We start from the raw sequence: 18,707 nt of genomic DNA, 5'->3' as shown, positions 1-18,707 counted from the left end.
CAGTAGCTAGAAAGGTTTTTGGGGAACAAAGGTGTTCTGTGCAAAGATCCCAACTTGTGAAATGTTTAAGCATTTGAAGAGAAGATATGCACAATACAAGTAAATGAGATTTTAGAAATACATTTCTTTTTACAGAACATAAGAATACAGAATTGCACATTCTGTTCTGCATGAATGTGTTTGATCCCTTCCCCCAGGTTGTCCTCAGGAAAAAAGCCTAAACTCTACTGCAGATTATTATCCACTGGTGAGTGGCCTGGCCCCTTGCAAGTTGGAAACCATTTCATATTCTGTAGATTCTTTTCAGTTTTAAAGCCTTGTGTTGGCTTGTGAACAATGATGACATCAACTCTTGAAATTCAACTCTAGCTTTGTTCCCTGTTCTGTAAGGTTTATAAAGCCAGTAGCATTTGGTTTTGTTCCCAAATAGGATATATTTAAACTGACATATCTGATTAATGGGCTGATGTTATGGTTTGTTTATTATTGAGTTTACATTGTATGTCTTAAGTGTGAGAAGATAACTTTAAGAAAGTTTTGAAGTACATAATAAAACATATTGCAATGACGACTTCTGAACAATATATAGTATTTGACTATCTGTATATAAATCTGAAAATTAAATTAATTTGTAAATATCCTTATCAATGAAAACTTAAAGTGTTGCTTTGTAATAGTGATGTCACAATAATTTTCCACAGCCTAAAGTTGGCTGGAGATAATTAGCCCCTAGCATCATAGTAGGGATATCTGATTGCATAAAAACCAGGAATCACTTGGGACTTTGCAGAATCTCACTGTTTGTGTATAACATTATATGTACTTGATATTTATCTGTCTCACCTATATGAGATAACTGATATTATAAGATAGTAAGACTGACTTATTCTCCTGGATTCCACTCTAATTACTCTGTAACTATTCAACTGTAAGCTGGTGTATGCTGCACAAAGGCATTTCTGAGCTCATAGTTCTCTTGTAATTGTGTAGATGACAAGTATGTGTTTAAGAAAGGGTGGAAGATAATAAATTCAGTTAATCATAAAACAGGTAGGCTTTTTCTGTTTGATGTTGTAGTTCAAAGTTTTAGGTGTTCTAAGGGAAAATGTAGGAGACTGTGCTTAGCAAAACCTTCCTACTGTGTTAAGACAGTGATCCTTACAAGAGGTTAAGAGCAAACTTAATGTGGTGTATAAATGTAATACTTTTCTGTAGCAGTTTTTCCTGCTGTGTGCTGGAAACTGTTCATGAGTTAATTACTGCAGAAGCCATGTAAGGTAAAAAGGTATTGTGAGTTCTGTTGTACATGGTGGGCCAAGGACAGGAACAGTGGTTTTATGACTGAAATGGGAACCAAAGCTTGTTAACTCTCAGACCATAGAAAGCTAGGATTGGACCAAAGTTATTCAGCCATTTCTCTATAGTCAAGTGAATTCTAATTAAATTTTCTAAGAATGCTTTAGTATATTGAGAAATACTTGGTAAGACTTGCCAAAATATGAGGTTGCCACTGCAGTTTTCCATTGATTTTTCTTACCCAGGCTACCCTTGATGAATGCTCTCTAAATTGTTTCTGCTCTAAACTTACTTTCTTAAAAGAAATTAAGAGCTTTGAGGTATATAAATGAAGTAAGTTTTGTTTTTTCATAAAAGCTGAGCAGAAAAGCAGGCAGGCATCCTGACAGGCAGGTACTCTACTGCATAAACCCCTTCCGAAAGTTGTCCAGGGCAGTAGTTAAAATGGTGGTTCTTGGCTGAGACCAACATATGGAGTTGTGGGCATTAAAGTTGTTTTGTCTTCTGGAGGTACACAGGAAAAAGGTGGGACAAAATGTGTGTAGACTTTTTTGTTTATACTGTCTTCTGAGTAAATACCTTTTTTTTTTCTTTTGGGGTGAGGGAGCAACTACTGTAACCTTGTAATTTTGAATTGGTAGTCAAATTTCTACCATTTTGAGTAGTTTTTATAAGGTTTAAATGGATAAGCAGATCACAGCCTAAAAAATTAGGTACATTTAAGCAATATTGAAGGCCAAAAATGAAGTCCAAAAGCAAGAACTTATTAAAGAAACATTACAGTTAAGTCTGAGCAATGAAAGATGACAAGTCCATGCATTTTTTTGCATTTCAGAGGATGTTGTTCTCAGCAGACCATTGGTTGTTCTTGCATACACCATACTGTGCTTTTCAGCAATGGTTGTTGTATGAATAACCAGGTCAGCCAGTTGTTTAAATAAAGTTGGGAGAAAAATACCAGAGAAAAATGCGAGAGAGAAACAGCTATGTTCTTTAAACATCACATTTTCTCTATTATTCTTACTTTTCAAAATACTGGAGACAGCTCATGGAAAGCTTTTCCTTCTTAGGTTATAATTGTTTCTTTATTCCTTTATAAAGATTTATAATATTTTTTGTTGTTTATCTTCAGCAATATATTGTGTTTCCAAGAAGAGATGATAATGATAGGAGGAAGTGAATAATAGGAGAGATACACTGTTGGAAACCAAAATACTGCATTTGTCTAATTTTCCCAATTTTCAACAGTGGGAAAAAGATGGAAAAATTGTAAACAATCTTCTTGACACTCAGTAAAGTTTAGTCTCTGAATCCATATTTAAGTTGTTGGCTATCTCAGATATTACAAGTTAGTGGTTGAAAACTCCCAATTGAACCACTACCTGAAAATTGGTCTGTTTCATGCAAATCTTACAGAATTACTAGGAGGCACAGGGAGGGACCTCCTTGGAAACTTGTAAGCCTCATTGGGCAGCCAAGTTTGAGATCTTCAGCCAATGTTTTTTCAGTTTTCCAGGTCTGTACAATGGAGGCTTTTTGCATACAGAATTTTACATCACAAAGGACTAATTAAAGTTCAGGTTCATGGATTCAAATCAGGTTCAGATTAGCTCAGAGAAATTAGGACCAGCCATCATATTTTCTTCAGCCTGCACCAACCAGTCTGGGTTTGTATGTTGCACTGCAGAGTGATACTTAAATTGTAGTGGGGGACAGACAAATCATAAATACAGGAATAATATCTTTTATGTATTGTCTTGGTTGCTTTTATGTGAAATGTAGAAGGAGTAGAGTCTGATAAGCCCCCACCCCTGTAGGTGCTAGGGCCCAAGAGCACCAAACAATCTATTCATGCCTGCCTTCATTAATGAAAAGTCTCATGAATTTCTTCTATGATTATTCCTAATTACATGTTTAATTATATAATTAAAGCATAAAGCCAAGACTGAAATATACAATACCCTGCAGGTTCTTGCTTAAAAACCACTAGACTTAAAAGTCATGTAAGGTGAACAAGAAGTTACATTTTCCTTTGCTATTGTACAGGAACTGGAGTACAGATACAATACTGTATTTATGTTGAGGCAGTGCAAAAATAAGGTGTTTCAACACAGCAACTCTACCTGGGTGGAGGGACAAGAAAATGGAGAAGGCTATGTGACCCTGGAGAAATTTTGAACCTCCTGAATACCAGACTATTTTTTACTTTAAAGGTGTAAATATTTTATGTCTCTGGAAAAGTGTAATTTGGACTGTGATCTGAATTCCCTTAAGATTTTTTTTTCTTGTTCTGGGTGTTTGCTTTTAAAATCTACTATATATATATTATATGAAATTATATAAAATAATAGGTTTAATCCTCACTGAAATGAAACACAAGGTTTTAGCTATTTTTTGACAAGAACTGTGAGGAAGATGAAATCAACAATGAAGAGAAGACCCTTATTTTTTGTTGTTGTTTGGAAATTGAAACCAAAATAGTTTGCCTGGTTAACATATGTCATTTTCAGCTGTAATGTTCAATGAGTTTGAGCCAAAGAGTGTGTGCGGCTTGAGGGATATGTAGATGTAGAGTGTCCTGGAAAATGTAAATCTTGAAACATAAGAAGCCATAATGTTTTGTGCAGACTTCTTCCTTTGCTATCTCTCTGAGTGCATTCCTGGTTTGAATTTCAGGCTTTTTTTGTTTCCATGCTTCCTTTAGCACCATTTGTCATTGGCCATCACCACGTGTGTCGCCCCTCACCCCCGCAGTTGTTTAAGAGCTGTCGGGTAGATCACCTTCAGCTGATCCTGTACATTGACTATGCTTTCATGTGATTAAAGACTTCACCCTTTCCCTTCTTTGGCAGATACTTGTGTGCTTAACATTTCTGTTGGAAGAACCTCTTTGGCATGATCCCAGCTGAGTTACTATCCTCACTTTTTCCCATCCCAGCATTGTTGAGAAACACCATTTTCTTGCATCCTCCCCACAAAACCATTGCGCACAGGAAATAGGCTGTTGATCCTCATTTCCTTCCTTCAGTTTCAAGCTGTTTTAGAGGACTTATGAGTCAGCATCTCATTTAGTTGTATATCATCATCTACATACTCATCTCAAGCCCTTTGTGTTCTCATTATCATTTCCCTGCAGCTTCAGCTGATTGCATGTCTCTGCAGGATTTCACCCAGAGACTGTAAACCTAAGGAACACGAATTGTCATCCTAATGTCCTGGGGTTGTGGCTTAGCCACCCTTTGCTTCATTCTGTTCTCCTGCATTTCTCTGATTTTAGCTGCTTTTTTTTTCAACAACAGTGTCATCTTCCTGGGTGACCCATGATAAATGTAATGTGTTTAATGTATTCTGCTTTTTTAAGGACTTCCCTTTTGAAATCCATCAGAAGCATAAATCAAGGGCATATTACACGGGCTGAAAAAAAGAGGAAAACTTAAAATGCTTCTCTTTTGCAGTACTGCCAGTGAAAAGGCATTTCAGCTTGTATGTCACTGCCAGCCAGAACAGCAGTGCTGCATTCCTGCGGAGGGAGCACATTGTGCTCCTAACACCCTTCTGTGACATTATTTCAGACTGACTCAGGGGGACAGATGTCTCCTACTAAATCATCAACACAAATGTCTCAAGCATCTGTGTTTTCCTCTGGAGACTTAGAATTTCAGTGTTCAACAGGTCTGATCCTGCTTAAAATGGTGAATACACATTCCTTTGATCTGCTTAGCAAGCAGATCCCACAAGGCAGACTTGCAGTTCATTCACCCTTGTTTTGAGGGCCCCGGGATAATGACTAATACAGTCAGCCAGCCTCAGGGTATTAATCCTTGTCCTCCCTAAGCTGCTGCATATTCCTTTGGGCACCACCTTACAAGTGGTATTCACCAGACTTTCCTTATGTCTTCGTTTGATGACATTCAGCACATTCCTGGAAAACTTTGCTTTCCTCATACGACTCTTAGCCTTCTACACCCTTTTCCAGGGCCACCACTTGCTCCATTTAGGTTTAAAGTTCAAAAGCAACATGTTTTGCAGCTGTTTCCTTTGTCTCTGGTACTCTTTGCATTACAATGATGTCTGGCTCCCAAAATTTTCTCAAATGTAACACCCCTTCCTGCTCATGCCTGCCAGTAGTGACACTGCAACTGTTTCTTAGTTGTGTCTTGTGTTCCAGCCCCAGCTTCTACTCTTCTTGGCCTCTAATATTTTCCACCTTTTACCAGAGGAAACTACTTATGTTCTTTTGTTGAATTTTTTATGTATTACTTTTCTATGTCCATCTGCCTGTATTAATCTGTTTCTTTGCATGCCAGTCCAACATGTACAAGCATTGCTGCCTCTTTTATTCTATTTTATATGCTTCCACAACTCATAAAAACATAACACTAGTTTCAACAGGAGCCTCTGTGATCTGAGGGTATTTGGTTAACAGAAAGTGGAAATCCCAGTCTTTTTTCCATCTCATTTGGAAGTGACAGGCCCTTTCACAGGTTTTTCTTGCACCATTAGGCATGGTCAAGTAATGTTCATTCAGGCCAGCTAAGGATCTGCACTCATAGATGAAAATGAAATCACAGGCTTTGTACAACTCCATTTAGGAGAAGGCATGGGATCCTATCTGCCGGCCAGCAGAGGTTGCTCAGAGCCCGTTAGTTGAGTGTTCTGCACTCTACAGTTCTTTATTTCTTAGTAAGTCAAGTCCAGGGGTTTTTAATCTTCTGTGGGATTTGCTCCAACATCCTGTTTCTCTCCTCATGCTGGATATTTGTTTTGATGCCTCAATCTTTCTGGAACAATTACAGAGTCGGTGAGGGAAGCAGAAGACAGGGGATTGTCCCAGAAACCTGTCCCTGGAGTTGAGAGATCGCAGCCCTTGCTGCATTTGGAAATTGGAAAGCTTTCCTTGGATTCATTTCCCATCATTGTGGACTATATATAACCATATGCATGCTGATAGATGGAAAAAAATCATACTCCTCTACAATCTAGAAGTAAAGGAAAAAAGACATCATTATTGGTTTCCATCTTTAAATACCCCTGAGGTTACTGGAGTGCTGATGAAGGCATCAGTGTGGTGTTGAGTTTGGACAGAAACGCAGACAGTTAAGAAATATTTTGGAAAGATCCAAAGGAAGCCATGCTTCAGGTTTGGATACAGACCCAAATGTCTTCAAATTTCATTCATAATAAGGTCTTTACGTGGGCTGAAGTAATGGTCTTAATTATATTTCTCCCACACTGGCATGTCTGGATCTTCTTTAGGAGATCTGAAGTTTGCTACATAACACCGTGGACGCCTTGTTAGTCTCCTGGTGCTGCCTTATGCAGGAGTAGAAGAAGCCTCCTGCTGCACTGCTGTTGTGGTTCTGGATTTGTGTGTGATTCTTTTTTTCCTGCAAGGCTGTGTTTATTCAGAGAACACTAGCTCCTAATCCAGCAGCATATCCATATGATTTCAAATCAATTCCTGCAGGAGGAGGGAGAGACTTCTGGATCTAAGGTGGACTCATTTTATGTATTTTAACTGCATATCTTTGTTTATCTACTTGCTTTAAAATAAATACCATATTGTGATGAGAGGAGGGGAAGAGTTAGGGATTTCTCTGGATTGAGGGTGAGAAGTGTTTCAGGTTTCCTCAAGCATCCTCATTTCCTTACCCACCCTTAGGTCAGAATTCATGTTTCATTCCCTTTGGGACTAGGAAAGTCCAGAGAAAAGTGACACAATTGTAATCCTCCATGAGGTGACAAGGTTTGAGGAAACTAAGTAGCTCAAGTTGATCCTATGCAATGGCTTTAGGAAGGGTGACTGTTGCACATTTTTAGTGCTGCTATTGGGCAGAGTAATGTCCTTTCTGATGTGTGGTCTTGATGTTTAATGATGCCTGAATGTAAAGCAAACATGCAGGATGATTTTTTTTCTCTTGGAAGTCTTGTGTGTTTGGCATTGAGAAGGGACTTGGTCTTATACAATCCTTTTCCTTTTTTTTTTTTTTTCTCTTTTTAAAGAGAATTGTTTAATAAAAGCCAAGGAGGGCTTCTCAGGTTTGCATATGTGGGGCGGTAACATTATAAAAACATGAAAAACCCCAATACAGTTTCAGTATTACCGAGACATTAGCAACAGACTGTTTTGTCTTTGTGGTTTGGAACTGGAATGTTTCCAGTTGTTGCCGGAAGGCTACATTTAATTTGTACTGTGTTTGCATAAATAGCTTATTTGTAAAAATCACATTTTACTTGAACAATTCTAAATTATGCAGTTATCATAGGAAGAAAAATGATCTATTGTTCTCTTTAAAATAAAATGGTACTGCCCTTCCAAAGTATCCAACGGACAAAAGCATGAAAAATCATAGCATACTTATAAGTTGCTTATCTCATTCCCAGAATCAGCTCTCACATGCTCATATCCTCTGGGTTTGTAAAACTCAAAAGATTTTTTGAATTACTCTCTTAATTGTGATGTTGGCATTATAATTACTCGTTAAATAAGATTCTTTGACAATGACGTCCTTGTTGTCAAAGCAGTTGCATTTCTTTGCCTGGTATGAATAGCTGCATGTTCTGAACTGGGAAGCAGCAGTTGTGGGAGCCTGACTCTGTTGAAGGAGAAATTGATTGCTTAGAGAAGGTTTTTTAGAGCACTCTACAAAAATCTCCTTTACCCACAGGCAAATGAAGATTAAGGAAAATAGAGGACATCCACCTCTGTGAACTCAAACAGCAGTAGGCAATTTCCCCTCCAATTAGTATCTTGTTCATGTGTTGGAGGAAAAACTGGTTGGGTTTTTTTGGCCCTTAAACCCCTTTTAGCAAATTCTCACATTCTGTAGGGTTCAAGATCAGAGGTAGAATAGTAAAGAGAGATGTGATTGGCAAAGACTTTTTATTCATAGTATAGTTTCTCTTATTCTTTTTTAAGCTGTGGTTACTCATGAGTTACACAGTATTTCTAAGTTCTGCTTGAAGGATTCCATGTCCTGTAGTAAGTGTAAAATGAACACAAAAATGTAATGACTGCTGCTAACTCCAGCCAAGAGTTGTATCATTTCTCATGAAGAAATGTTTTGTTATTTGTCAGTTACATTTTATATATATGGTGTATATATATATGTATATATATATATATATATATATATATATATATGAATCTCTATGGCTCAGTTTTCACCCATTAACTCTTATATTAGAACATTCTTTGTTTCTTTGACATACAACCACATGTAGCACATCTGAACTGAGTCCAGCAAGAGTTCTGAGAATATTGCATATTAAGTATTGATAGAGCATATTGTTCTCTGCCACATGTGCACTTCCTTCATTGTTTTTCAGTGCTTCTCTTCTTTCTCTTCTCTTCTCGTATTCAGTATACTTTCAGTATGTACACATTTTCTTTTTAAATTTCTATTGTTCTCTTTTTCTTTTCCTGTTAACAATTATCTCTCCCCCTCCCCTTCTTTTCTCTCTTTGATCCACAGGTTTTGCAGTGCATGTTGGTCTCCCTTCATTCAGAACTTGACATTCAAAGGTACATGATGAAAATTGAATCCTCTCAGAGAGTTAGTACTGTACTTTCTTTTTTCTGCACTCTGCTGTGAATTGAGTTTGTTACCCTTTAATTGTGTGTGTGTTGCTCCACAACTAAAATTCTCAAATAAATATGAATCTGCATGCTTTGTGTCTCTGTATTTCACACCAATAAAGTATTATGCATATAGATTAATTGCATATGGGAGTGTGATGCATGTGCGTCCTCTGACAATTTTTAAAAATCTGACTTTTCCTTTAATGGCATGATAGACATGAAGCTCTTGTATTAGATGCTCTGAAATCCACCAAAATTCAATGGGAGATCCTTGATAAGTAAGTGATTCCTAAACACTGTCCCAATTCCAGTTTTATATTTCTTTTATATACCTACTTGGAACTGGCTTAGGTTGTACAAGTCTTGCTGCAAAACTAAGAACAGCTCTGTGGGCAGAGCAGTAAATATTTTTGTATTGAACATGCAAAAAAAAACCCTAGTTCTTCAACTTGCAGAATTATATGCACGGTGTACCTCTAAAGTCACCTGTATCTCACCTTTCATCCTGCAGAGCTTCTCTTCCATTTCGAGGTGGCTTGTAAGGCCACACAGAATGTACGCCTACAACAGCTACCTTCTTCCCCCAGGGAGGCAGTGAATGTGTACAGGCCATGTAGATACGCACCTAAAGGGCGCCTCTGCACGGTTTCTACCGCAGCCAAGACCGCAATCATGAAAGGCCCAGGATAACGCGGCTCATTTGCACCTGATTTGTGTTTCCCCTCTCAGGATTTAAGCAGGCTGATAAACATGGGACCACAGGGAAGGGCGGGAGAAGTTGGGGTGTGGAGAGCTGAGGTGCGGCTTCTCCTCCCTCGCCATGGTGGCCTCGAGGGAGGGAAAAAGCGGCAGAAGAGCGAGGTGACGAGTCGGGAGAGAGGAGCAGCAGAAGCTTCTACAGCCTCTCTCCTGCGGCAGCCCCCTAACTCTCCCAGGTGCCAGAGCAACAAGCTCTAGTAAGTGCTTCAACACGTTTCCTTCCACGAGTAGGGCCTAAAAATAAGTCGGTGGCGTGGGTGTGCTGTCGCCGGCCGCAGCGCTGCTTGTCCCGGGCCATTGTTCCTCTGGGGGCTGGCAGCACACCCTGCCCGCTGCCCTCGCCCCCACCCGCCGGCCCTGCTGTCCGTGGGCCTTTTTTTGGGTATTTATAAAATCGCATGTTAATGCAGAGTGCCTTCTCAGCTTGTAGAAACACAGAAAAACAGGTTTTTCCAGGATCGCTGCACTGTGCCTTTGCTTTGGGAAACAGCACAGAAACAGACCCTCCTGTTTTCCTTAGGGACGCGTGTGGGAGGAACAGGGATAGGCAAATAATCTTGCATCAGAACGCACTATCCCCTAGGTACATTTAGGCATCTGGTATATATTCTTACCCCCCCACCCCCCCCCGTCCCCCCACCTTAGTTTTTGCATGTGGTTTTAAGCATGTAAAGATCTTTCCCCTTTAATCAGCATAATGACAGTTTTTGTTTAAATCATCCCTTTTAATCTTCACAGTTCTCATGGCGATTTTGGGGATTGTGTAGGTAGGAGTTAGCTCACCCACTGCCGATGAAACGCAGCCATCTCCTGGATGGAACAAAGGGTCGTGCTGGGTTGTGAATACTTCACAGTAGAGTTTTTCAGGAGGGAAAAGAAAAATAGCTTCCAACTGAAACTGCCATAAGGTCTTAATTAAGACAAATGCTGATGTCCAGGCTGGAATTTATGGATAACTTATTTAAACAAAGTAATAATAAACTGAAGCTGTAATGCAAGAATATGACAGAGACTGGGAAAGATGAAATTTTGGTCTGAGGAAAATTGATGGACTCATAGAAGCCTTTGCAGGGAAAAACAGTGAGGTGACCCATGGCTTTTTTAATTTGACTCTCATGTGTGAATAAAGTCTTCACATGACAAAGGATTAGAATAAAGCAGAGAGATAAATGATTTTGTTTTAAAGGTTTCTTTCTTTAAGACAAAAAGAAAAAAGTCATACTTAATGACTTACTGTTTTTTATCAGTGAGTAGCTAATAGTTTTCTCTGTTGTTTTACTTCTCTTTCTACCCTCAAATCTCAGGTGTTTTTAGAAAAAGAAAATCTTGGATTTGAACAGAAATACTGTGAAATATTTTTACACTTTAATGTGGATGGCTTGGGGTTTTCTGATATTACACGTATTCCAAAGAGATGCCACAGCATGTTGCATATTTCAGTCTGGACTTGTCTGGACCAATTAAGCTGCTCTTAGACGGGCTGTTGAGTTCCTTAGGGCAGCATTTTCAAATGCAAGTTCCTGCAATTAAACATCTGAATAAGAGGTCTGGCAGCATAAGTGCTGAGCACCTACAGCTTTTATTGCTCCTAATGAATATCTTTACTATAGACACACAGCTTTCCTGAAAAACAGGTTTCAATTTATCTAGGTGCTTACAGTTAAAAAAAAAAAAACAACTTGGAAAATGTTGTTTTATGTTAGTAATTTATAACAGAGTTTCGTGAAAAACTGTTTTTGCTAACTCTGGGGATCAGCCAGCTGAAGAGCAAGCCATGGTCTTGCCAAGGGGGAGCAGCCTGTGGATGTCCTGCTCGGTGATTCACAGCACTCAGGATTAAAAGAAAAGAGTTTTGGCAGCTTGCCACAGCAGGGAGCATGCAGCTGGCCACCAACAGGAGCTAGCGAGGCTCGTGGGAAAACGTGCAGATTTTTAGGATGATTTGAATATCATTACAGCCTAAAAATATGGCAGATAAACTCTGTCCCATCATCAGACATGTTTTTTTTTCTCTAGGTGGAAGAAACTGGGGTCGGCATCAGTGAATACAGAGTAGTAGATAAAAATCCTGTCATAAGCAGAGAGGCGTTTTACCTTCAGATAAATTCACTGAATTGAGTAAAATGTCCACTCGTTGGAGCATCCAGACCCTGTCACAGTGGCGGGTGGTGCGTGGCTGTGACTGAGCATTACCGGTGCTGATGACTGAGGTATCTTCCCCTCCTTCTCATTCACCACGGGAGGGAGGAGGAATGCTTGCTTTTACCTTACTCGGTAAAGTTCTTCTGGGTCAGTTTCCTCCCTTCCTCAGAGCATGCGAAGATCTGCTGCGGGGCAGTACCTCAGGTTCGCAGCACACCGAATTCATTGCTTGGCTCAATGGCCGCACGGCAGGTGGCCAGGGGAGGGCTCTGTGCCTTGTGCTCTGCTGGCATCGCTCCTGTGTGAGCATGGCCAGCTCGGGCTGCCCTCGGCACCGCCGGGGCAGGAGGAGGCCGGCAGAGAAGGGGCAGCTCGGGCAGCATCCGGCGCAGAACATGCCTCCAAGCCAAGGAGTTTCCAGGCAAGTGGGGTACCTTGCTTCAGTGCTAGGGTGGTGGACAGCCATGGCTCAGGCTTTTCTCCTTATCAAAGAGGAAATAATTCTGGCCATTCATACCATAGAAATCTATATTGCTGCCAAACTGAGATGTTTGTGAGAAGGAACTGGCTTTGTAACTCGTTGTTGTTGATTCAGCAGAAAATAGTGAAAAGTTTGGGTTTGAAATAGAGAAATGAAAGCTAGAGACGTGTTAGACCATGAGCAGGCATCAGGGAGAGTATAACTAGCACCTACAGGATCTGTATGCGGGCAAGTGGGCAGCTCCCTCCCGCTCTCTTCAGCTCTGGAGAACACGGATGCCTCCATGTGCCTGCTCCTGGCATGGTGCCATTTCCAGCTGATGGCATCCCACAGAAAGATGCCATAGATTTTTACATCTTGTAATGGTGAAAAAGCACCAAAAGCACACAAGTGAGTTTTGTCACGAGAGATGGTTTGATGTTGCGTTCAGCTGCTGAGTCATCTCCTCAGCCCCAGCTCCCCCAGTGAGACAGAGTATCCAAAAACGTCAGTTGCACAGAGGTAATACCTTTAGTTTATACAAACATGTATTAGCATTTAACTTTTCTGAGAGAGTGCTGTGGAAAAATATGGAAAATGCTTAAAAACGAGATAATATGGGTAGTATTTGCTTTCTCTTTGAGTAATGGGTCACTAATTGCATGTCCAGACAAGTAAAACCCTGTTGGGGTGTTAATATGGAAACTCAAAGACTGTATCTGTGGAAAAAGCAGATCCATCCTTCAGACAAGAATAATGTGACACAAGTGTGATGAAGAAGTATTGTTGTAGTAGTAAGAATTCACGTGCTGTGGTAATACTTCAGAGTTAATAAATTCATCATACATGAAATAGGCCTGTTTATATGCCTATTTGCTGTCTGTCACATATCCTGTATCCATCTTTGGAACATGTCCCAGGACAAGCAGTTTACTTGAAGGTCAAGAAGAGTAGGCTTCCATTTTTCTACTGATTTTTCCTCTCTATTTGAAATGTTAAGAAGACTCTTAAATATGGGGGAAGGGGAGCTGCCTATTCTATGGTTGTTAGAGTACGATTGGAAAAATATATTTTACTACCTCTGTTTTATTTTTTGGTGCCTTTGTTTACCATTTGTATGTTGCCAGGAGTGCTAGCAACTTCCAAGATATGTAAAATTATTCTCCTGAATAGATAAGTTTCTGTCAAGATAAGGGCTAAGGAAGTTCCTGGAGACAAGAAATAAAAAGTGGGAATTGATTTAGAGATTAAATTAAAACTTTCTTTGGGTTGTGCAATTATTTTTCCTGAGTTCTGTTTTGTCTATGGAAATGTGTGAAGCAACATTTCCATAGACAAAAGGAGAAAGGAAAAGAGAGAAAAAAAGTTTCTGTTATATAGATTAGTATAAAAAATAACTGGAAATGACCATAGAAGAACACTACGAAAAACAGAAACATAAAAATGGCTAGAACAAAAGCATGAGAGGATTAGTGTGGACAAATGTGAGCAGAGGACCAGAGGCAGAGGCATGCAGAGAACTTGATGAAAATCTCTGCTACTCCATGACTGCCCATTACATTGGCATCTCTGCAGTTTCTCACTTTTCATTATTTAGGTACTTTCAGGCTTTATTCCTAATTACTTGCAATTTTACTGCATTTAAAGAGGCTTGCACTTTTTTCTTTATTTTTTTCTGAGTCAGTGAAAGTACTAAAGCAGAGGTATTGAAAGTGCATTCTTTTGCCAAGCTGTGGCAGACAGATGTCTGTCATGAGGCACGATCAACTGCAGTCTTAATTCTTTGTCAAATTCCAAGAGTGGTTGAAAGATCTTCTGTAATTGCTAGCTCCATGCGCTGTACTTAAATATATACCCTGAAAAGTTTACAAGGGTCTATATCCTTGTAAATAAAATAGTGTATCCTAGGTAAAAGAGTCATCAAAAAGCACTAATTAATTGTCAGTTTACACTGTAATTAAGTGTAAGTTTACACCAGAATTGTCCATCCCTATTTTGGCCTATCTTTTCTAATGATCTTGTAAACCAGAATTAGCACAGAGTATCTTTATCGGAGAAGTCCTTAAGGAGGGTCAGCTCTACTCAGCTGGGTGAAAGATGAACCTTGTTACACACAGAAACATTCAGGGGAATGTTTCCTAACATACAGCTTGGGGGGAAAGACCATGGCTGACCGAGGAAATGTAACCTAACTGGTCTTGGCAGAGGGGGGAGAGAGACCTGCTGCCTCTTCTGAACCTCTTTCTGTTTTCTGGCATTTATCCCCGAGGTGGCTTGGAATATGCCAGCATTTCCTTGAGTTTGTCTGCCTCCGTGGAGTCTCTATTAACACATTTTAATTTTGGATAATGCTGTTCCTTAGTGGGTATATCCTGTTTTCTTCTCTGTTAGGTATTTCAGGGTTTTTTGCAACAGCACCATTCTGACTCACATAGCAGCAGTCTAGACTATGACTCTAGTTGGATCCTCTCTTGAGTCTTGAAACATTGACTCTTGGGGTCAACATTTATTTTGTGAAAGCTTGGACTGTGTGCTTGTTCCTGAAAAGTCCTTGAAATGACACTTGCTGAAGTATTATTTTAAGCATTTTAATATTAGTGAACATTCAGTGGAAAAAAGATATACAGCATTGCTTATTAAGTACTTATTTGATATTTGTCTTATTTTTCTTATTTGATATTAGAATCAACACCCTGAATAATTATTACAAGGTTGGACCATGCTGAAGGTTTCTGCACTGCTTTCTTCAAAAATCATTACGAATACTTCTGGCTACAGCTCTGTAAATGTTCCTAGTTCCTTCCCCACCACATGAGTTGGTTTTTCTAAGTCATATCTAGGAAATCCACTTGATTATTAAATAGCATCATGCCTCATGCTTGTTGCCAATAACAAAAATGCTTTCCTATCAAATCTGCACTCATATCTCTTTTGAATACCCGCCGTTGTTGCTGAGCTTGAGAGTTGTTTTAGAATCTGCTTAAAATTCAGAATCCTGGAATGTAATGTTTACAGAAGTTTAGCATGACAAATAACTTGAAGCCTTTCAAACACTTCATTTGTATTTGGTGGATCTCATTTATAGCTTGCATTGGCTTTATGTTTGTGTCACTCCACGTACTAGAGTGGAATTCCTATGGATTTGAGCTGGTGGATTAGGAGGACGAGTGAGCTTTGTATCTGAGTAGAATCCATGGTGTGCCTCTGGATTGCTTCAGAAAGCTGCAGCATAGGTGGTGAGAAACGAGGGCTGCCGAAAAAGGATCTTTTTGAGTGTGGTGGGTTGCCCACCAGCACACCAGCTACCCACCAAGCCACTCCATCCCCCCTCCTCTGCTGGAATGCAGGGGAGAAAAAAAGATGGCAAAATATCATGGTTTCAGATAAATGCAGTTTAATAAAGAAAAAGCAAAGGCCATATGCGGGAGCAAAAGCAAACAAAGTATTCTCTATTCCTCATCAGCAGATGATGTCCAGGCTTTTCCCAGAAAATGAGGTTTCAGGCTCCAGTACATGTAGCAGTTGATCCATAGAACAAATGTGGTAACAAATGGTCCCTTTCCTCCTCCTTTTTCTTAGCTTTTATTGCTGAACAGTCATCAAGTAGTATGGAATATTCCTTTGGTCATTTTGGGTCAGCCCTTCTGACTATATCCTCTGCCAAGATCTTGCCCACCCACCCTCCTGGGTGAGAGAGGGAATGTTGGAGAGAGCCTTTATGCTGTGCATGCCCTGCTCAACAGTAGCAGAAATAATGGTGTGTTATCAACACCTTCTAGCCACCAGTATGAAGTACAGCACTATGAGGGTTGCTATGGAGAAAATTATCTCATCCAGACCCAAGAGATTTAGTTACAGTAATGGCATCATGTCATAGGTGGGGACCTGGGATGCTGTGTCTTAGGTCCTGCAGCATTTCCCCAGGGACAACCAAAGAAACACAGCAGTGCTAAGGTTGGCTCCATCTATATATTCACAGGGCACTCTGGGCAACTGCTCAGCTAAATCTGTGCCTGTTGATTTTGGTAATAAAGTGTCCCCTTACTCCTCAAATACACATCTGTTCATATTATCAATGAACAATACACATGCAACTACATGTCTCAAATGACAATTGGGGATTATTTTATTATAAATTGAAAAGAAAAAAACAGCAAAAGCAAAGCAAAATAAGCTTGATCCATATTTTAATTTTATCAGTATATATTTTTTTTAAGAAACAAAAGCAATCTCCTTCCCAACAAACTGAAACTAAGGATCTTTTGTAGATTGATTTTGTTGCCTTTATTTTTTTTTTTTTTTTTTAGTCTTGTTTCTTTCAGTCATGGTTTCCTAGAAAGGGAAAATGATATGCCTTCTAGCTCCCTATGAATGGATTTATACAGATAAGTTTTTAATCACTACAAGGAGCTACGGAGCTGTAATGTCTTGGCTTGGTAATACTTCCATAATATGCCTGTGTAACAAAATACTTCAGCAGTGATGGTTCACGAGCCATTTTGGAAAGTTGAATGAAGAAGTATTGTCTTATCAGATTCTTTTCTGTGTTTGCAGGTCAATTGTCACATCTGTAACTTTCCTGGCACAAGTCCTTGTATTTACAACCTGCAGACTAGTGCTGACCATGTCAGAGGCACTTCAAAGCATACTTTAGGACAAATGTTGGTAAAGTCCTGCATAAAATTCAAAGCTCTTGAACAATTTCATTGCAGGACATTGGATAGTGGCTACTATTTTAATATTAGCATTTAGAAAGTGAGGAGTTTCTTGTGAGGTATATCTAATAATTGTAATTTGTGAACAACTGCACAACTTGGCAAGAACAGCCCTCTCCAGCCAGCTAATGAAAATGTAATAAAAGTTGAAGCTCTTCATACATTCAAAGTCACATAAGGAATATTATGTGATACTGAAATGACTTTTGCTCATTTCACTTGAAAAACCACTGAAAGAAGCAGATGTCAGCAAGATTAGTAAGCTTAGCTTTCCAGAAAGAAGCATAATCTCTTTTGGATCTTGACAGCATCTTCAAACCTAGAGTTGAAGTTGATTTTGATACAGGGGATTTTTAACATAATAGCATCTGACCTTAAATGATAGGGGAGGTAAAAACATACCATTTTAATGCTATCTTGTGCCTGGTACTGATTATGGATGTCTATAAAGTTTACATACTGGGTTTGGAACCCAGTAAGCTTGCTTTGCTTTGAATTTCTGCTTTGTATGTTCCCGTTTGTTGTGATATGGTTTGATTGAGACAGACCAGGAAATTATTCTTTCAGAGTAATAGTTCATGTGGTTGTGAGGGGGTTTCACTACACAGTATTGGCTATGCTTCTTAAAGCAACCCCTTTTTGTGGAAAGGGCTTTAATGCCATTTATAGTTTGCAAAAAATGTTCAGGACATTTTATTTCCTATTGAATGTGTTTTTACTAGGCAGATCCTACCGTGAAGACTTGGTAGAAGTGCATAAATGAAACCATATCTCTCCCCTGCTGGAAGAGTTGGGTTTTTTCCCAGCAGCTGTGTTTATCAATTTACTAGTATGATTTCCCAGTAAAAGTCATAATTAATTTTGTCAGTTAATGAAGACAGTTCTGATTTATGCTAGTGCAACAAAAAAAAAAAGTAATTGTTTATGATTTCAGCTAGAAGTGTTGGATAGCTATTTTGGCTATGCTGCATGACCTGGACCTTGCATAGATGGCACAGCAGAAGATACTGAAATTGATAGCTTTACAGCTTCATTACAGTACTGCTTTTCAGAGGATTTTTCTTAGCAGATTTGATAAAATTAGAGTGTGTGTGAGTGTGTGTGTGTAGACAAGGAGAATGGCATTACTGTACATCCCCTCAGCACATGTCTTATCCTCATGGCCTTGTTAGCAAGAAAATTTGCACTGTGGATATATAACCTTAAAAACTGCAGCAGAATGTCCAAGGATACCTTTCCTAAATAATCTACACAAGTGACCTCCAGCATACCAGAATTTGAAGAACTGGACTCCTTCCTTCTTCTCTTTGATTGTTTTTCCTCCCACACTCTGGTTTCAGTAGGCTAATAAGGAAATACTCTGTTTTGCAGACAAGAAGCCCGAAGCCGTCCCAGAGCCCACAGCCCAATTTGGGTGACCACACAGAACACCTCTCTGAAGCATCTGCTGATTCCTTAGAGGTCATGTCTGAAGGTGATTCTCCAACCCCCTTTTCAAGGGGCAGCCGCACACGGGCAAGCCTTCCCGTTGTGCGGTCAGCAAACCAAACAAAGGAAAGATCAATGGGTAAGAGCCTGCTCCAGTCCTTCTCCATTCTGTGTTTAGTCTGTGTTTTGCATTTGTGGATTTAAAACAGTCTTTAGATAGTTTGGGGTTGAAAAAGTAAAGACTTTGGTAGCACATTATTTTTCATGTCAGGTTGTTCTTTGGAAATGAACTCGATATGGGATACTGAGTAACTTGGGGCAATGG

The 18,707-nt window shown here is 39.5% G+C and overlaps 1 protein-coding gene across 18 annotated transcripts in view; it reads left to right on the top strand.

Annotated features, from left to right (window-relative positions):
• Nucleotides 1-18,707, top strand: part of KIAA1217 (KIAA1217 ortholog) — a 338,974-nt gene that overhangs the window by 225,878 nt on the left and 94,389 nt on the right. For 16 of the 18 annotated variants that reach the window (XM_059841653.1, XM_059841745.1, XM_059841620.1 and 13 more), the window contains one exon: nucleotides 18,326-18,521. In XM_059841653.1, the coding sequence (XP_059697636.1) occupies nucleotides 18,326-18,521 (196 nt within the window). Of the gene's footprint in view, nucleotides 1-8,771; nucleotides 8,853-18,325; nucleotides 18,522-18,707 lie in introns of all 18 variants that reach the window. The other 2 variants (XM_059841774.1, XM_059841715.1) reach the window with 2 other exon arrangements.

This window comes from Haemorhous mexicanus, chromosome 1, assembly GCF_027477595.1.
Source record: "Haemorhous mexicanus isolate bHaeMex1 chromosome 1, bHaeMex1.pri, whole genome shotgun sequence".
In the NCBI taxonomy this organism is placed as follows: Eukaryota; Metazoa; Chordata; class Aves; order Passeriformes; family Fringillidae; genus Haemorhous; species Haemorhous mexicanus.
The sequence above is the reverse complement of the archived record's forward strand: the minus strand, read 5'-3'. Positions and strand labels throughout refer to the sequence as shown.